General features: G+C 38.6%; 3 protein-coding genes across 3 annotated transcripts; 2 read left to right on the top strand and 1 right to left on the bottom strand.

Moving 5' to 3' along the window:
• The first annotated feature begins 1,425 nt into the window (after positions 1 to 1,425).
• Positions 1,426 to 5,718, top strand: LOC101314808. The gene is made up of 6 exons (XM_004308939.1): positions 1,426 to 2,345; positions 2,894 to 3,061; positions 3,495 to 4,428; positions 4,958 to 5,053; positions 5,327 to 5,463; positions 5,535 to 5,718. The coding sequence occupies exons 1-6, from the start codon at positions 1,426 to 1,428 to the stop codon at positions 5,716 to 5,718; spliced, it is 2,439 nt and encodes an 812-aa protein (XP_004308987.1).
• Positions 5,719 to 7,605: 1,887 nt separating this feature from the next.
• Positions 7,606 to 9,108, top strand: LOC101314522 (F-box protein CPR30-like). Its single transcript, XM_004308938.1, has one exon. It carries the CDS (start codon positions 7,606 to 7,608, stop codon positions 9,106 to 9,108), a length of 1,503 nt encoding a protein of 500 aa, XP_004308986.1.
• A 521-nt stretch (positions 9,109 to 9,629) lies between these two features.
• Positions 9,630 to 12,702, bottom strand: LOC101306379 (glycerol-3-phosphate dehydrogenase [NAD(+)] 2, chloroplastic-like). Its single transcript, XM_004307689.1, has 10 exons — positions 11,957 to 12,702; positions 11,723 to 11,859; positions 11,515 to 11,620; positions 11,198 to 11,399; positions 11,017 to 11,104; positions 10,686 to 10,833; positions 10,220 to 10,369; positions 9,983 to 10,132; positions 9,841 to 9,901; positions 9,630 to 9,729 (listed from the first exon to the last, which is right to left on the bottom strand). Exons 1-9 carry the CDS (start codon positions 12,269 to 12,271, stop codon positions 9,887 to 9,889), a joined length of 1,311 nt encoding a protein of 436 aa, XP_004307737.1. The 5' UTR covers positions 12,272 to 12,702; the 3' UTR covers positions 9,630 to 9,729; positions 9,841 to 9,886.
• Positions 12,703 to 16,712: the final 4,010 nt, after the last annotated feature.

Genomic DNA, 16,712 nt, shown 5'->3' with positions numbered 1-16,712 from the left:
AAAAAAAAAAAAAACAAACACACACACACACAAAGCAAGTGATTAAGTAACTGAAAATAATATCTATCTCAAGCTCCTAAAACAACTTATCTCAAAATGTCAAAGATGAGAACCTGACATAAAAACCAAACCAGAAATGAGGAACCAACTCAATTGAAAGTAAACAAAACTAAAACCAAAGATGAGAAACCAAGTAAATTAAAAGTAAACAAAACAAAAACCAAATATATTGCATTAGTATATATAACATAGTACTTCATCACACGATATTTAAATTAACTTAGTACGTTTTGTTAATTAGGAGTTGGTTTGCAACCAGATAATTTCTTTGGCCAAATCAAAGATGTTTGTACTTCAATTAATATTCCGTTGCTAAAATAGAACCAAAATTGTTTCATCTCAATAATTAAGAAAATAGACTTGCTCAACCTTGGTCTATGATAACACTACCCTATTTTAGATTGACTTCGATAACAATACCCTTTATGAGATCTATGAAAAAAAAAAATTTGAGACACTATAATGAAGATAAGAGTTTAAAAATTACTTCCCAACCCACAACATCTTCAACAACAACTAATTATATAAAAGGCAATCATATATCTAGGGTTAATGGTAATTTCGTTGTTTTTTAGAAACAAAGGGCATAAACAGAATCACACCCACCAAAAGTAAGGGAAAAATCGTCTGTGCACTATTCATATGATGTGAACAGTGATTATGAACAATAGACCATCCTTTAGTATATAGGTAAATTTGTTCTACGGATCATGACACTCATTTTAGTTTCATGTATGTTTCATTTTAGTATCTTGTTGTACGTTATACTCTGAGAAAGTTGCACATTAATCTTAATTTCAGAGTTCAATTGTAATTCCACGTAATGTACTTATGTTTGGAACTTTGGATAAGTTTATATTTGCAGGTTCATCTTAATTTCCCTCGGAGAAAAGGATTCCCGAGCTAGCACAAGACTTTTTCCTTCTTCTTTATGGTATGTTTTCCGGTTTAGACTAGGAAAGGTAAGAAATCCCACTAACCATCCCACCACACCCCTTCACTTTCCCAACTCAACTAGTAAATGTAGGCAACCAAAAAAGAGGGCGAACATCACTATATATGAAGGAAGGCATTGCGGACCGAGACAATTTTTCAATGGCCTGGACCGAGACAACGAAGAAGACAGATTTGATGGATCTACCCGGAGATATCATCCTCGACATCCTTTAGAGACTGCCGGTGAAAACACTTTGTTCCCTTCGATGTGTCTCTAAGATCTTGTTGAATAAACTCGACGATCCCCTCATTTTCAAGTTACTTACTACTACAGATGCAGCTGCAGAAATACCACTTCAACTAACGTCTCTTACCACACGGTACAGGTCCACATCAGCACTTCGTGGTCTACGTATTGAGATGCAGGCAATGAAGTACGATGGCAATGCCTTGACAGCAGAAGAAAACAAGCATGCCCCACAGAATTTCGCATGCGTGAAATCATTCTACGATTTTGATTTTTGTTACTACAACTTATTTTTCTTCAGTGTAGCGTCTGCAGAACATCCATGCTTCTTGTCCAATCCTCTCCGCGGAGAAGTTCTAAAGCTCCCAGTAAATGAATTTCTTAGAGAGAATATTGTTTATCGATATGGTTCATATGGTATGGGATTTGATACTATAACCAACAACCACAAGATTATTTGTGTGACATCAAGTGTCTCTGAAGACGACCTAGAGGCTCGAGTTCTTGTATTGGGCACAAGCTCATGGAAGGAGATACCCTCTTTGCCTCCATGCTATTTAGGTCAAGACAAGATATGTGCACATGGAGATATGCATTGGTTAAGTGACAGTGAAAGGTTCTGCAGGCAGATCATTTCTTTCGACTTCACGAAAGAGGAGTTCTATTTGACTCCCCTTCCCACCTCAATACCTTCGGATGTTCTTCCTTACATCCACTTACTAACTTGGAGAGGATCTATTGCCATTGCGTACGCTTCATATTTGGACATGTCTATTAAGATTTGGGTGTTGAAAAATTACGAGACCAAAGAGTGGGCATCTGCACCAGATCACTCCATCAGCATCGGTACTTATGTAGCAACCAAAAGGTACGGATTTTGGCCTCGATTATTTGCTCATGAATGGGAACATGGCATATTTTTCATGGATGAGCTTGGTGAGAACATGTTCTTTTCGGATCTAAGAGGAGGTTGCAACAAGTTCCCAACTGGTAGTTGTTCTCGGAAGCATGCATATGTGGAGATCGTCGGCTATGCTTGGAGCTTCATGTCTTTGAAACATTATGGACAACTGGAAGTAGAAGATGTAGCAGAAGTAGAGAAGTATCTGATGCTACCTAGTTTCTTAAAACAATTTGGGCAATGTTTTATTGGTGTTAAGAAGACCGAAAGTGTAAAACAACGAGTATGGCAACTTGCATAAGAACTTCAAATTTGATATTATGAAAGAATGTGTACCAATTAATTAATTGGTTTCTGGTTTTAAAGCTAGGTGTAAAGATGGAGAGTTCCTAGTGTTACAATATATGTAAAGGGCTATAAGAGAAACTGATGTTTTATATAAATCTAGGATTTATTAGGTAAATTAGGGTCAATCATGCCTCTGTATTTCATAAAAATAGAGAATTTACATTTGGTCCATTTTTGTAGAAAGATCAATATTTTTCTAAATAGTGTAGTGTGTGAACCATATCTTGAATTTGCTAAATCCTAAATCAGATGATTCCCTCATCATTGCTTTTGCTTAGACTTTGTCAGAGAAAGTGACAGAGGGACAAAGACAAGAACATGCTGGGTCACAGAGAGAGCATCAAGTTTGATCTTCATTCAAATGGGTTCATAATCATTTTAATGCTAGTGTACTTGAACAGATTCGTGGGTGCTTCGATCCACGAGTACCAAAACGAAACCTTTATTCGTCGTTCCAATTCATTCTTCTTCCATGGCGGAAGTGAGGGTCTCTATGCGTCCAGACTTCACTCTCATAATGAGAAGCTCGCTTCTGAAGACAAGATCATTGATGGCAAGTCCTTTATCAGGTAGATCAAATCTGCCCCACTTTTTTGTGTTCATGATCCAAATTCATTATTGATATATATGTTTGTTTAGGGAAACAGAAATTAGGGTTCTTTTCCTTGTTGATAATAGTCTGGATTGTGAAGAATTGTTCTTTGAAGTTCCAAAGATATTGGATGTGTTGGTATATCTAGAAATCGTATGTGCAATGCCACATTCACTGATTGGTTTCACATATGATGGTACGCAATGTAGGCTAAAAAGACGAATTTTGATGGTGCATTTCAGTTCTCTATGGCTTTTACAAGAATATAACGAATGTTAATTACTTGAGGCTACTCTATTGGAGTTACATTAGTGTAACCATGTTTGATCAATATGAGGTCTATATAGGTTTGTATGTAGAAATGAAACAGTTCAGAAGGGTTGATGATTCTTTGTCATATGTAAATTCAGGTTTGAATCGATCACCTTTCGACGGACCAAGGAATCTGCTGAAATGAAGAATGAGATGCAGCAGAGGACCGGCTTGGTTGAGGCTATAGTGCTTGAGGTTAGAGACAGGGAGAAGATTGGGGGGTCTTATTTGAACTCTGAGGCCATATGCTGTACACCTCAGCTTTCCAAGGATGGTTCTTGCAAGGTGGGGGAGGTTATCATACAACAAAATCCTGACAACCCTGATGGGCCAAAAAGGATGCAGACCTTCTTTGAGGGGAAAAATGAAGAGACTAATATGGACCTTCAGACTATTGAGATCAACAGCACTGGAATGTACTATCTTTATTTCATGTTTTGTGATCCAGAACTTGTTGGCACATCAATCAGTGGAAGAACTGTTTGGAGAAACCCGGATGGTTATTTACCTGGAAAGATGGCGCCGCTAATGACATTTTTCGGCCTTGTGTCTTTAGCTTACCTTGTTCTTGGTCTTTTCTGGTTTCTCCGCTTTGGGCAGTATTGGAAAGACATAATACAGTTGCACTATCACATTAGTGCTGTTATTGGTCTTGGAATGTGTGAGATGGCTCTATGGTATTTTGAGTATGCAAATTTTAATTCTACCGGAACCAGGCCAATGGGAATTACCATATGGGCAGTGAGCTTTGGTGCTGTCAAAAAAACTGTTTCCCGGCTTCTTCTTCTGGTGGTTTCAATGGGGTATGGTGTTGTGCGGCCAACCCTTGGTGGCATAACCTCGAAAGTACTACTCCTTGGTGTGATATACTTTGTAGCCTCAGAAGCACTTGAGCTTGTTGAGCATTTGGGAAATATCAATGACTTCTCTGGAAAAACAAGGCTTTTTCTGGTGCTACCGGTTGCTCTATTGGATGCCTGTTTTATTCTTTGGATCTTTTCATCATTGTCGAAAACTTTGGAGAAGCTTCAGGTAACCTCACTTTTATCTTGTGACATCTTTCCTTGCTATCACAGCAAACTCTTGCAAAGACTGTTTCTCTAGAAGTTTAACAGTTGTTGAAGGAAGGATATAATTTGTTCCCCTATGCAGAAGCATATCAAACACAGTATGTGTGACTCTTGTAGCCGGTAAATAAAGCAGTATTAAACATGAGAAAATCTTATCAGCTACATATTTGATGTATTGTAGGCATCAACATTTCCTACCTTTCATGTCTGCATCACAGAAACTTTGGCACAATTGTTCAGTACATGGTTACAAAAATTTGCATCCATATACTGTTTTTTCACGGCTTGAATGCCTCTGAAACACTGTGATGGTTAGAAGGTATTTTAGAGGCTAGGGACAGAATAACAATTATTTCAGTGTGCATTTGACAATGTTTACTGTGGATGGTGGATGTCCATTGTGCCTATTTCATGGATGGAATGATTCATTAGCTTAAATGATTTAATATGACGACCAAGTGAATATGACACTTCATCCTCTGAGTTCGCAGATTCGAAGAAGCATGGCCAAACTTGAGCTCTACCGAAAGTTTACCAATGCCCTTGCAGTATCAGTGTTGGTGTCTGTTGCTTGGATTGGTTATGAGGTTGGTTCTCTTTTATATTTTGTTCCTTTCTTCTTCTTCTTCTTCTTCTTCTTCTTCCACCCAACTGGCTTTAAATCCACAAGTATTTCCTTTTCAGCAAAAGTGCCCAAGTCTCTTCACTATCTTTTTGTTAAGCAAGGTTTATAAGCACTTTACCCTTAGGATATTAGACGTTACATTAGATCACAAAGGTTCTGTATTTCCTGTTGTCCGATCGAGTTGTAGAACTTATGGATATCTTTGACAATAAGCTTCTGGTTTTGGTCTGTTCAGTTGTATTTCAATGCAAGTGATCCATTGAGTGAACTGTGGCGACGAGCCTGGATCATCTCAGCTTTCTGGGTTTTGCTTGCATACTTACTGTTGGTAGTGATATGTGTTCTCTGGGCTCCATCTCAGAACCCTACCGGGTATGTACTCCAAATCCCTGCCTCCTTTTATTGCATTCACCAAGTTTTAGACTTGATATGGGATTTTGCAGATATGCATACTCCGAGGAGACTGTGGATGACTTCGATGAGGAGGCTATCTCGCTCACTGGAGGAAGTGGAGTTAAGGTGACCGGCATTGACTTGGCAAGCAAGCTAGAAAGAAAGGAAAGAAAGCTATCATTTTCAGCAGATCATTTGTTTCTTGGGGAAGATGAGGAGGATAAGAGAGAGTAGAGACTAGAGACCCTCTTTTAATCTAACTTCATACCTATTTGAGTCTCTGGATATAACAACGATCACTGTAGGAACTTGTCCTCACTATACTGTCACATCTCTTGTGCCTCTTGTAGAAAGGCCTGGAAAAGAGACAGATTACAGATATATAGCTTATATATTCTGCATTAGAGAAGGCTTAATGAATTAAATTTAGGAATATTGTAGGGTCTTTTCAAATTAGGAAAGAGCTCAAAACTTCAAATCCTCAAATGAAGCACTTCGTTCGTGCATATAGCTAAGGTTAACCACAAGTCTCAGCTGAAACCTAATCTGTTGGCCTTATGAATTGGGATAGAAATGACACGATGCCAGATCTAATAGGCTTACAGGCACCAACTATTTTCTCCCCTTTTTAGGTGTGTGTATTGCTTGCTTATCAATCTCAGTTGATTTCCTTGTTTTGCAGGTAAAAGTAAAGGGAAGAGTGAGGAGCACACCAACTTAAGTTACATAACCAAGAAAGAGTGTAACTAAAGAAAGAGGAAAATGTCCTAAAACAATATTCTCCTCTAAACAATATATGACGATACAAAAACATGACACATGTAAAATATGACACAAAGTTTGAAACGACGCAAACATTATGTACTACATGAGAGAACATTTTTTATATAACAATGAAAATTTATGTATATATATAAGCAGTGCAAAAACGAGACACACAAACAATGATACAAAAAGTCTGAAATGACGCATTAACCATGTGAGCGTTATGTACCACAAGAACGTGTTTTAGAGGTTAGAAGGTGTAGACGCTCATTTATACATGAACGTTTTGCACCATAAAAAGGAAAGTTTCCTATTTAACAATGAAAATTCATGTATATATGAGCGATGAAAAACTCGACACCATAAGAGCATAATAAGAGCGTAAAATTCATATATATATATATATTCTTGTATACATGACAAAGTAAAAACGCAATACACGCATACAATTACGTAGAAAATTTGAAATGGCGCAATAACCTTGTGATGTCATCGATGACATTAACGTTTTGCACATTTAGCGAGAACGTTTCCTATTTAGCTATGAAAATTCATGTATACATAAACGGTGCAAAAACGCGCGATCAACATAAACAATGACACAAAAAGTCTGCAATGGCGCAATAACATGAAGACATGAGCATTTCACACCATAAAAGCAGACACTCGACGAACGCACATAGTGACACAATAAGTCACACGCACACAGTGACACAACCTAAATATTATGTCGAAAACCTAACGCCCTGCTCTCCTTGGTACTTGGCTCTTCGAATATGGTCATGGATGACATGAGCCTTTTGCACCATAAGAGCTCCACATTTCTTATTTAACAATGAAATTTCTTATTTACGCGACGATGCAAACACGCGACTACACACGCAATAACGAAAAAATATGAAATGACACATTAATTGTGTGATGCCATCGATGACATGATATGTTTGCATAATTAACGGGAACATTTCTTATTTAATTATAAAATTCAGATATACATGTGCGGTGAAAAAATACGCGACACACGCAAGCAATGACGTAATGACCATATGATATCATTGATGACATGTGATCGCACTATAAGAGCAAACATTTCCTATTTAACAATGAAACTTTTTGTTTATGCAGCGATGCAAACACGCGACACAGACACACAATGACACAAACAGACCGATATGATGCATTAACCTGCTTCACATCACACGGTTTCGGTGCAAGCTCACCGAACAGGTGTAGTGACCACTGCCCTCCACACAAAGCCACCACCAAGCACCGAAAGGCGAGTCTACAAATATAAAGAGGAAGTCGGGTTCAGAGGGCCATAGCTCTACACAACTGATGGAAACCACCACCCCAAATATGCCTATCCAACAAGATGAAGATAAAGATGTATCTACCATGAACCAAACCCAGAACCCGAATCTAGTCACAAACCAAATCACTTCTATCCAACAAGAACAAGAAGATGGAGATGCATCACCCCTGAACCAAACCAACAACCCGAATGCAATCATGTCCAACCCAACAGCAGAAGACGAAACAACATTAACAACAACAGAAAGCCAGAACCAGGTTTCGGATCTTCCAAATGATATTCTCGCCGAGATCCTCAAATTGCTGCCGGCCAAGACTCTGGTTCGGTTCAAGTGCGTGTGCAAGCCATGGGGCACTCTGCTCACAGATTCCATCTTCATCAAATCTCATCTGGAGCGAAACCGAACAATGTTCCAGTCTGATCTCAAAACCAACACTCGCCTCATTCTGGCCAGGTACTGTGACACCCTTTTGTCCACTGTCGACTCTGAAGCCAAGAATGTCATGCAAGCAGAGGAGCTCGACTTCCCTCTGCTAAAGAATCTGCCTTATTACGTTAAGGGTCACTCTGATGGGTTGCTTTGCTTGGTTGTCAATGATGGAGACGAGGGTATGCTTGTGGTTTACAACCCTTCTATCCAGCAGTACAGGAAGCTACCCAACCCTGCGGATTTTCGAAGCACAAGGGAGGCAATTGGGATTGGTTTTGATGATAAGATAAAAGATTACAAAGTTGTTAGAGTGCCGTCGAACTATTGCAAGATGAAGGTGCCTGGTTACAAGCCTAAGGTTGAGGTTTTGGAACTTAAGGCTAATACTTGGAGGCAGATTCCAGATGAGGACATTCTGCCGTATTATGTTGAGCATATTTTTCAGTCGACTGAGGTGAATGGTGGGCTGTATTGGCTGGTTGAGGATAACAGAAGGAATAGTTTAATTATGAGGTTTGATTTGGCTGAGGAGAAGTTCAAGGTGGTTAAGCCGCCGTCGGAGGAGTTTAAAAGGAATGTATCGTGGATAGGACCTTTGAAGGATTTGCTGTGTGTGGTGCACACCAGGAGGTTGAGTGAGGTCCATGTTTGGGCTACTAATGATGACATGACTTGGAGAAAGATCATGACTAGTTCCAAGTTTTCGGAACCTCCAGCAAGTGATCTGTTTAAGGATACATTTCGGTACATGCCATTGTGCTACACTGAGAAAGGTGCGGTGCTGATGAGTGTTAGGGGGGAGAGGTTTCTTACCTTTGATAACAGGGAGAATAAGTTTGAGCATGTTGACATACTTGACGCCAAGAACTGGCTGCAGGAGACAATGTACTGCGAGAGCCTTGTTTCGCCTGGTGTTGGAGTGCACCAGACCGAGGCAGCTGCGAGTTCAGGCACCGCTATCAATTATCTTACGGCTGAAGATGAAGCAGAGGAGGACAATGAGGAGCAGGCCGAAAATAGCAGCAGTGTTCTGCGGATGATGAGTAGCTTGAAGAGGGAGCTGGCCAACTTGTTGGCTTGTACCGTTGGCCTCGGCAGCAGGCATGCACAAGGCTGAGAAGATTTGTTCCTACTTTGTTTCTTTATCAGTAAGACTAGCGCGGTTCTATTTGCCTCTAGCTGTTGTTTGTTTTGTGGTTCCATGAATCTTAAGTCTTTTGCTTTTATAAGAAACAGACACCTAATGGCTCAATTATTGAGTCAACGATGTAATGGTCAAGCCACAGAAGCTATGGATGCAACTTGATCTGGGTTAACTTGTCAATGCAACTTTTCATATATGCAATAAAATGTTTTGTTGCTTGCATCTTCATGTGGTTGATTGGTATGATTTTCACTATCATGCGACCCTATCTAAACAATATGAAACGTCATCAACATTTAGAAGAATCATTTCAGCTAAATCGCAATGGGAATTGTTAAATTCAGAGACCAACTTCTAGATCTGAGTCATGAAGCAGATAATCTGACAATGTAGATGCAAAAATTTGGACTCCAGATTTAGAAGCTGATTTGTTACTGGTTATGGAATATAGAAAAGAAAATGTACACACTTACCACTTGGAGAAGAAATGATAATTGGAGAAAATACAGGGTCCATTTTTTCTATTTGCTCATTCATCAACAAATTCCTGTGAATTCAGGACTCAGGAAGATTCAAACCCTACTTTTAGATTTCCTGACAAGTTCTAGACAGGTTGTATATAATCAATGATTCACAAAAATTTTCTCCTGACCCAATTTTGGATGGTATATGATCAGAAGAAGAATGAACTTACTGTATGCTGACCTGTTTGTTTGTGCAACAGCTATCACTAATTCAAGTAGCCTCAGGTTCAGACTTCTTCAACCTACAATAGAAATGTAAAACCCTAATGAATGACAAAACATCTTTTTAAATATGATATTTAATCTGGGAGGAGATAAAAGACCTGAGGGAGGCTCATCAGCTCAAAAACAGCTTTCTTGGGGGTCAGTTCATTGTCAATAATCCGAGCTACTGCGGTCAAAACTGGCATCTTCACGTTATATTTTTGCGCTAGAGCTATCACTGCTCCTGCTGTTGATACACCTTCTGCCACCTAGTGAATACACAACATTCAGTTAACACAACCATCTAAGCACAATTTTTAACTTCTCTAGAGGCACATCGTAATATTCTTAAGCACCTGATTCATGGAACTAAGTATGTCATCAAGTCTCTCCCCTGATCCAAGACGAACCCCAACTGTTCTGTTTCTTGAAAGATTTACAAAGCATGTAAGCATAATGTCTCCAATTCCTGATAGACCAGTGATTGTTGTCGGCTTTGCACCCATCTTCAGGAGATAAATTGAAAAACAATAAATAATGAGACAACAGCAGCTAAGCCCAATCAAATAATTTTTTTTTCAAAGAGCAGCAATAATCAAACAGTGTAGGATTTATGTTATACTGGAAAATATAGTCAAACCAGCTGCATAATCTCCAACTCAAACCAGTAGGAAATATAGTAACCAGATTCCATACACAGATATCAAGAATAATTATATATACTCATGAGCATTAGGGCATGATACCACACCTAATATCCAACATAGAGAAAACAATGTTTTTCACTTCAATCTTAGCGTGGTTTAAAACAGTAAGGTATACCTTAGTTGCCAGCCATCTTATCTCTGAGCATCCTTGTGAAACAAGAGCTGCCTTGGAATTATTACCAAGATTCATCCCATCCACAATACCTGCGGCTATTGCGAGCACATTCTTGAGAGCACCTGTAACTTCTACCCCTGTGACATCACTGGAATTGATCAGAGGTTATGAGCTGGGTCTGTCGACTTGAATGTATTACATTGTTTCTCACAATGCACAATGGACCCTGGCTATGTGAGATTTGAGTACGTCTATATGCAAATTGACTAGGAATTGCAACATCAAATTCTGTACATAGGAAACTTAATTAGGGTTAATGAAGTTCCACAACCTTGAAGTGCTGATTCTTAGATAGCTAGAAGCTAGTAACTGCTGAACTGCATTTGCCAATTTTTTGTCTTTAGACGCTACCACCATTGCTAGAAAGCAAAAGGCAAAGCATGATTAGTACCCTTACAATATGTACAAGCTGAACTCCGAGTTATTGATTTGACACAGTTATTGCTTATTACCTGTTGGTAACCTGTTCATCAGCTCCAGAGCAAAAGAAGGCCCTGATAACGCGATGAAAGGCTGACGAGGATTCTTCAATGCTTGGGGGATGATCTGAGACATTGTCCTCAACGTATTGAGCTCTAAACCCTTGCTAACAGATATGAATGGCAACTCTGGATATACATACTCTGCAATTCCCTCAAGAAACAAGGCACTGAACTGCAACATCACAGACAAAGATTCAGTTACCTGCCTCATACTAAATATGCAACAATTCAAGAGTTTACCAATCAGTCATAGCAGACATTATGCAATTTATACGAAAACAAAAGACCTGCACAGGCACTGCATGAAGGCAATAGTCAGCATTTAGCAGAGCAGCCTTGGCATCAGTGGTTGCAATCACATTCTCCGGTAGCTTGTGTTCCGGGAAGTACTTACTGTCATCAAACGAAACCCGAATCACAATTCGATATAAAATGAATGCTTCCATGTTTAATGTGATTACAAACTTCAGACTTAAGCAGCATACTAAGTGTTACCTATTAAAATGGTTATGATTAATAGACCGACAAACTTGAGCATCACGCACCAGCATGTTAACTTCCAGCTCATCCTTCCTATTCGCCACGTGCGCCGCCATTGCCGTCGCGAAAGACCCACCTCCGAGCACCACCACCTGAAAAAGAACCAAACCCGAATTCCAAACCGACTTAGTTTAATATGAAAGACAGCATCTTTTACAACGTTGTTGAAGAAACACAACAACAATTGACCTTGTTAGTCCGTTCAAGAATGTCTGTCTTGGTCTTGGAGCGTAACGACCGGGACCACCGGACAATCTTCTCCCAGGCAAGCCGGACGGCGCGGCGGCGGTCGCGGGTCGGTTCCGAAGTGGGGTCGGGGAATTCGGGTTCGGGTTGGGGAGTGGCAGCGAAGCAAGTGGTGGTCTGGGAATGAAGGGTGGGGTTGTTATAAAGGTTGAGTCTTTTGAATTTGAGATTGTGGGGAAGAAGAAGGCGAGTGGGGTTTGAGCTCGGAGGAAGGAGTGGGTTTAGAAATGGTGGCGGTGGCTCTAGCAGCGCCGCCATTGTTAAATGGAGAAGAAGAGAGTGAGAGAGGGAATGGTTTATGTTTAGGAAGCGGCTTGTCTGCTTGGACCTTATTCTGTTTGGATTTGGTTGGAGTTATAGGAGTGTCACGTCACTTTAATCTAATGGTTGAAATGAAGACTCTTGAAATAGGCTAGCTCTTACAAAACATAACAGCAGATCCACATCTCTTCTCTCTTCTTCTTCTTCTTCCGACTACTCCTCGTTGGAAGCATCATCAACAGCAGGGGCAGTAGAACCAAACTCGTCATCAGACCTATCCGAAGAAGGAGGGGCGCGTGTAGCCTTTACAGAACCAATTAGGCACGCCGCACGCGCATGTCGAGGAGGCGATTCTCGGGCTTCAAGTCGATTTCTGCCATAGCCAGGGAGTCTTCCACCGCGACTTGATATTGATGCTCAATAGAATATTCACCATAAAGCTACGGGATTTCTTGTCAACAAAATTTCTACATAACGAAGTAGGCAGAAATTTAAGAATATGGTTACTAAAATTAGTTCATTATAAGGAATCAAAAGAAGAGCCATTATCGTATCATGTTCAGTTAAAATGATGAACTAATATGCTGCTTCACTCTATACATGTATAGAAAATAATTGGAGTTTCAGAATGATACTATCTAGTTGAGTTTAACTAACCTATATACATCTATATATGATGCAAGCCTAAACCCAAATCCAATGACATGCTCATTCTTTACTTCTCTATGCCCATCATAAAGTATGTCCTGCACATATGCTGATAGCCAGGTGAATACATTATTTGGAAGTTTAGCAGCGTTGATCACTATACAAAATGAATGTAAATCATATATTACTGGAAGCCAATACTTGTTTTGAGGAGATTATGACATATCTTCATTAAAGCCAGTGCACCACCATTAACTCAAATGAAAAGTATATTGTATTGAGTAAGCTATTCAGACCTAACAAAAAAAAACACAGAGCAATAATCCTATTTTACTATATATTCTTAATGTCTGTCACAGACCGTACCAAAAAGTAAACCGTATATGTGGCAATAAACATTACTACTTTAGGACACATGCCTTGTTATATATTTTAATTTCTTGATACATGTGGTATCTATTTTAGCATTTTGACCAAAGCAGCTAAGTTTACATAAGGAAGCAAAAGAATTAAATGAGGTCTATTAAGGAATTTATATCCATACGTTCAATTATCTACTGTCTCAGTATCTTTAATTATTTGTCATTTTAATACCCCATCTCTATATTGTTGTAAATCTATTTTTCATTCCAGTTTTACACCTTTAAAATTTAAGATTCTATGATAACTTATAATCCCTATAGTCCCAGTCTATCTATGAAATTATGAACTTTATCAGAAAGTCCTTCAAGTTCTAGCAGAGCTCAATCTTTTGCTTATAGCAAAATGCAAGAGACTTCAACTGAAAATCAATGGAAACCCTACATATCTATATATAAACCTTACAGATCTATATATAAAAGAAGGAAACATAAGAAAAGACTAATAAAGGTGCATATGTACCAAAGAAAGTCAAGCAACCACAAAAGCAACAAAATTGAGACCAGTAGTTAGTAAGACTCCACATTTTGTTTCATTTTGAATAATCAAACTCCACATAAATCTCAAAACCGATAATTTCCTACAGTAAACATACATAAAGACTTTACCTCTGTTTTATTTGCAATATTTAGATCTTTCTGCAAGACTTCTTATGACCATCTTTGGATTGTTGCAATTTTTCTCAAGAATTTGATGAGTCAGCATTGTATTTATTTTTTAGTTTTGTATTTATCTCTGCAAGATATCAAACAAATTCATAAACATTTTCACGGGAGATAAAAACTATCAAATGCCATATCCACAGCTTATTGCTTCTATTTTAACAAAAAAAAAAAATCTTATACTATTTCTAATGGCTGGTCAAAAAACACTCAAGTCTGAGTTATGCTGAATATCGCCTAAATTCAAATTATGGTGAGATCTTCTTATCAACTTAATGACCTTAGGTAACTGCAAATGAAAATTCTTGGTGAGATCTTCTTATCATTATAAAATGTAAATTATAATAGTCTCAATTGTGTAAACATCTTCTACAATTAAAAAAAAAAAAACAAACACCCAGCCCAACACTGTTCACGTGAACAGTGATTATGAACAGTCTATGAACAATGTATGAAAAATAGTATATGTTAAATTCCGGCATGTTCTTATAAGACAAAAGTCCATTCCCCCCCCTAAATGAACCAAATTCTTAGTTACTCCCTCCAATGTCTTGTGGTTTTCCATATATGCAAAGACAATGATGTGCTTAGGAAACAAGTATCATCTGAATCCCGCCAGAAAGGGAATGCTAAAACTTGGTTCGGAGTAAAAGACATGGAAATCATGGAATATATAATACCGTCTACAACCACGACCCTCTCCAACATAAAAGGAGAACATCTAGATTTGGATTCGATGACTTTCACTTCAAGCCATTTTTGCGTACCAATATGAAAAGCCATCATTGCAAAATCTCTAGGATTATACATTGAAATCAATATGTAGCCGTAGCACACTGCATAACCACTTACATCCATGCTTGGTTTCGATATATATAGTGTTATTGTATGTACAAGAAGGCATGGACTCCCATAAATTAGTGGCTGGATCATATCGCTCAAAGGACGGGCTGAGATGTATGGGGAAGTTGATGGAAGTGCAAAATAATATAGCATCCCATATGCAGATATAACAACACCCCACGGTTTAGCGTTTTTGAGAGGAGAGAAGTGCTGGAGGCCTGAGGCTGAGGTTGTATGTGTATCGAAAACAAATGAATTGGGGGTAGTCACCGGCTTGCAAGTATAAGCCTGTCCATTTGCCATTATATGTTACTTGGAACAGCTCCCAAATCTCGCACTATTAAACAAATAGTTCTTCGGTAGATCCAAAGGCGTATCAAATGATTTGATTACTGGGATGAGTACTTATGCATGGAAGGCTAGGGGATTTGATTCCGGCACCACCCGAGGCTTCATCGGATTCTTCATGCTCAAGGTTCACTTTATATGATGCACCATGGTACTGACCACAAAAGAAACTCACATTTGCGCTGGTTTACACTCATCTCCATGACCAATCTGAACGTACAAAGTTCACCGCTTAAATAGAGAAACCTAAAGAACACCCCTTTTATCATCTTCGGCGACTGAAAAATATGAGGGCAATCAGAATACCTAAAGGCCGAAATTGAAGGCAGATTGGGTTGTTTTTAGGGAAATTATTAATTGTACCCAGAACACCACGTGACATATGTTCTCTTTTAATGTTATTGGTCCATGTGTTCTGTTCTTATTTTTGATTGGTTCAATTATTTACTTTTACTTATTTTTTCACCTCTGCTGGTCCCTATAAGAATCTGAGTTATATGATTGGTTAGGAACACCACATGTCAATGCCATGTGGTATTCTGGGTACAAAGAATAATTACTCTGTTTTCTATTGCTTTGGGCTATAGGAATTCTGAGGCCCCAAATTAATCAAAACTGTCCATAAGTATATCCCAATGAAAATCTGTCTCTACCCGCTAAAGCTATACATGCGTTTTTGTTACATAATCAATCATATTGATCACTTGACTTATCTTCTATTGTTGATATCCAGTTGAATATTGTTGCGGAGTTTGAATTAGAATCATGGGAATCATCAGAAATTGTAATTAGCAGTGTAGCTTGTGGTGGTGGTGTTGTTGATAGAAGCATCTAACCTATGTTCATGCGGAAACATACCAAATAGAACCAGTTAATTACCACACATTTAGTATGAATGCAGCAAAAAATGAGGAACCGCATCGGGTTATCATTCCAAAGAAAGATCAAACCACTTGCATGTCCAACAAAATGAACACAAGAAAACTCAGGAAAATGTAAGTTTATCTAACAAACTAGATATTGCATCCTCTTGCACCATTGTATCTAACAAACACAAAATCTGATGAGATCTCTTACGTGACTGATAGTGCACATATGCCTTTGAAAGAAATTTGATAACATCTCTTACGTTTTTATCATGGTAGTTAACATCCTCTCTTACATAATAACCTTGGTAGTTAACACACGCTTCATCATAACTTACTTAGGAGCCAGACTCAGTTTATCATTCCAATATGAATACTTAATAAACTTTACACTTTTGAACTTTTTCATGACTAGCCCAGCATTGCGAAGAGAATTCGTTCTTATAGAATGTTCTATTCAGGATAAATATTCATATCTTTCTTCAAAATTTTTCAGAGCGGGATGATCGATAAGGTGATCAGAAAAGACTTGAAAAACCATTCACAAACAAATATACATTTGTTTGTGTAGAGAGAGAGAGAGAGAGAGAGAGAGAGAGAGAGAGAGAGAGAGAGAGAGAGAGAGAGTAGAGAGAGAGAGAGTTAGAGTAG

Source organism: Fragaria vesca, linkage group LG7, assembly GCF_000184155.1.
Source record: "Fragaria vesca subsp. vesca linkage group LG7, FraVesHawaii_1.0, whole genome shotgun sequence".
NCBI classification, from domain to species: Eukaryota; Viridiplantae; Streptophyta; class Magnoliopsida; order Rosales; family Rosaceae; genus Fragaria; species Fragaria vesca.
The sequence above is the reverse complement of the archived record's forward strand: the minus strand, read 5'-3'. Positions and strand labels throughout refer to the sequence as shown.

Coding starts and splice junctions, on each gene's coding strand:
- LOC101314808 (XM_004308939.1), top strand. CDS start 1,426: ATGAAGTACGATGGCAATGCCTTGACAGCAGAAGAAAACAAGCATGCC. Junction 5,054..5,326: donor TTGCTTGGATTGGTTATGAG/GTTGGTTCTCTT, acceptor TGGTCTGTTCAG/TTGTATTTCAATGCAAGTGA. Junction 5,464..5,534: donor CCATCTCAGAACCCTACCGG/GTATGTACTCCA, acceptor GGGATTTTGCAG/ATATGCATACTCCGAGGAGA.
- LOC101314522 (XM_004308938.1), top strand. CDS start 7,606: ATGCCTATCCAACAAGATGAAGATAAAGATGTATCTACCATGAACCAA.
- LOC101306379 (XM_004307689.1), bottom strand. CDS start 12,271: ATGGCGGCGCTGCTAGAGCCACCGCCACCATTTCTAAACCCACTCCTT. Junction 11,400..11,514: donor TTCATGCAGTGCCTGTGCAG/GTCTTTTGTTTT, acceptor GTGATGTTGCAG/TTCAGTGCCTTGTTTCTTGA. Junction 10,133..10,219: donor TACTTAGTTCCATGAATCAG/GTGCTTAAGAAT, acceptor TGTATTCACTAG/GTGGCAGAAGGTGTATCAAC.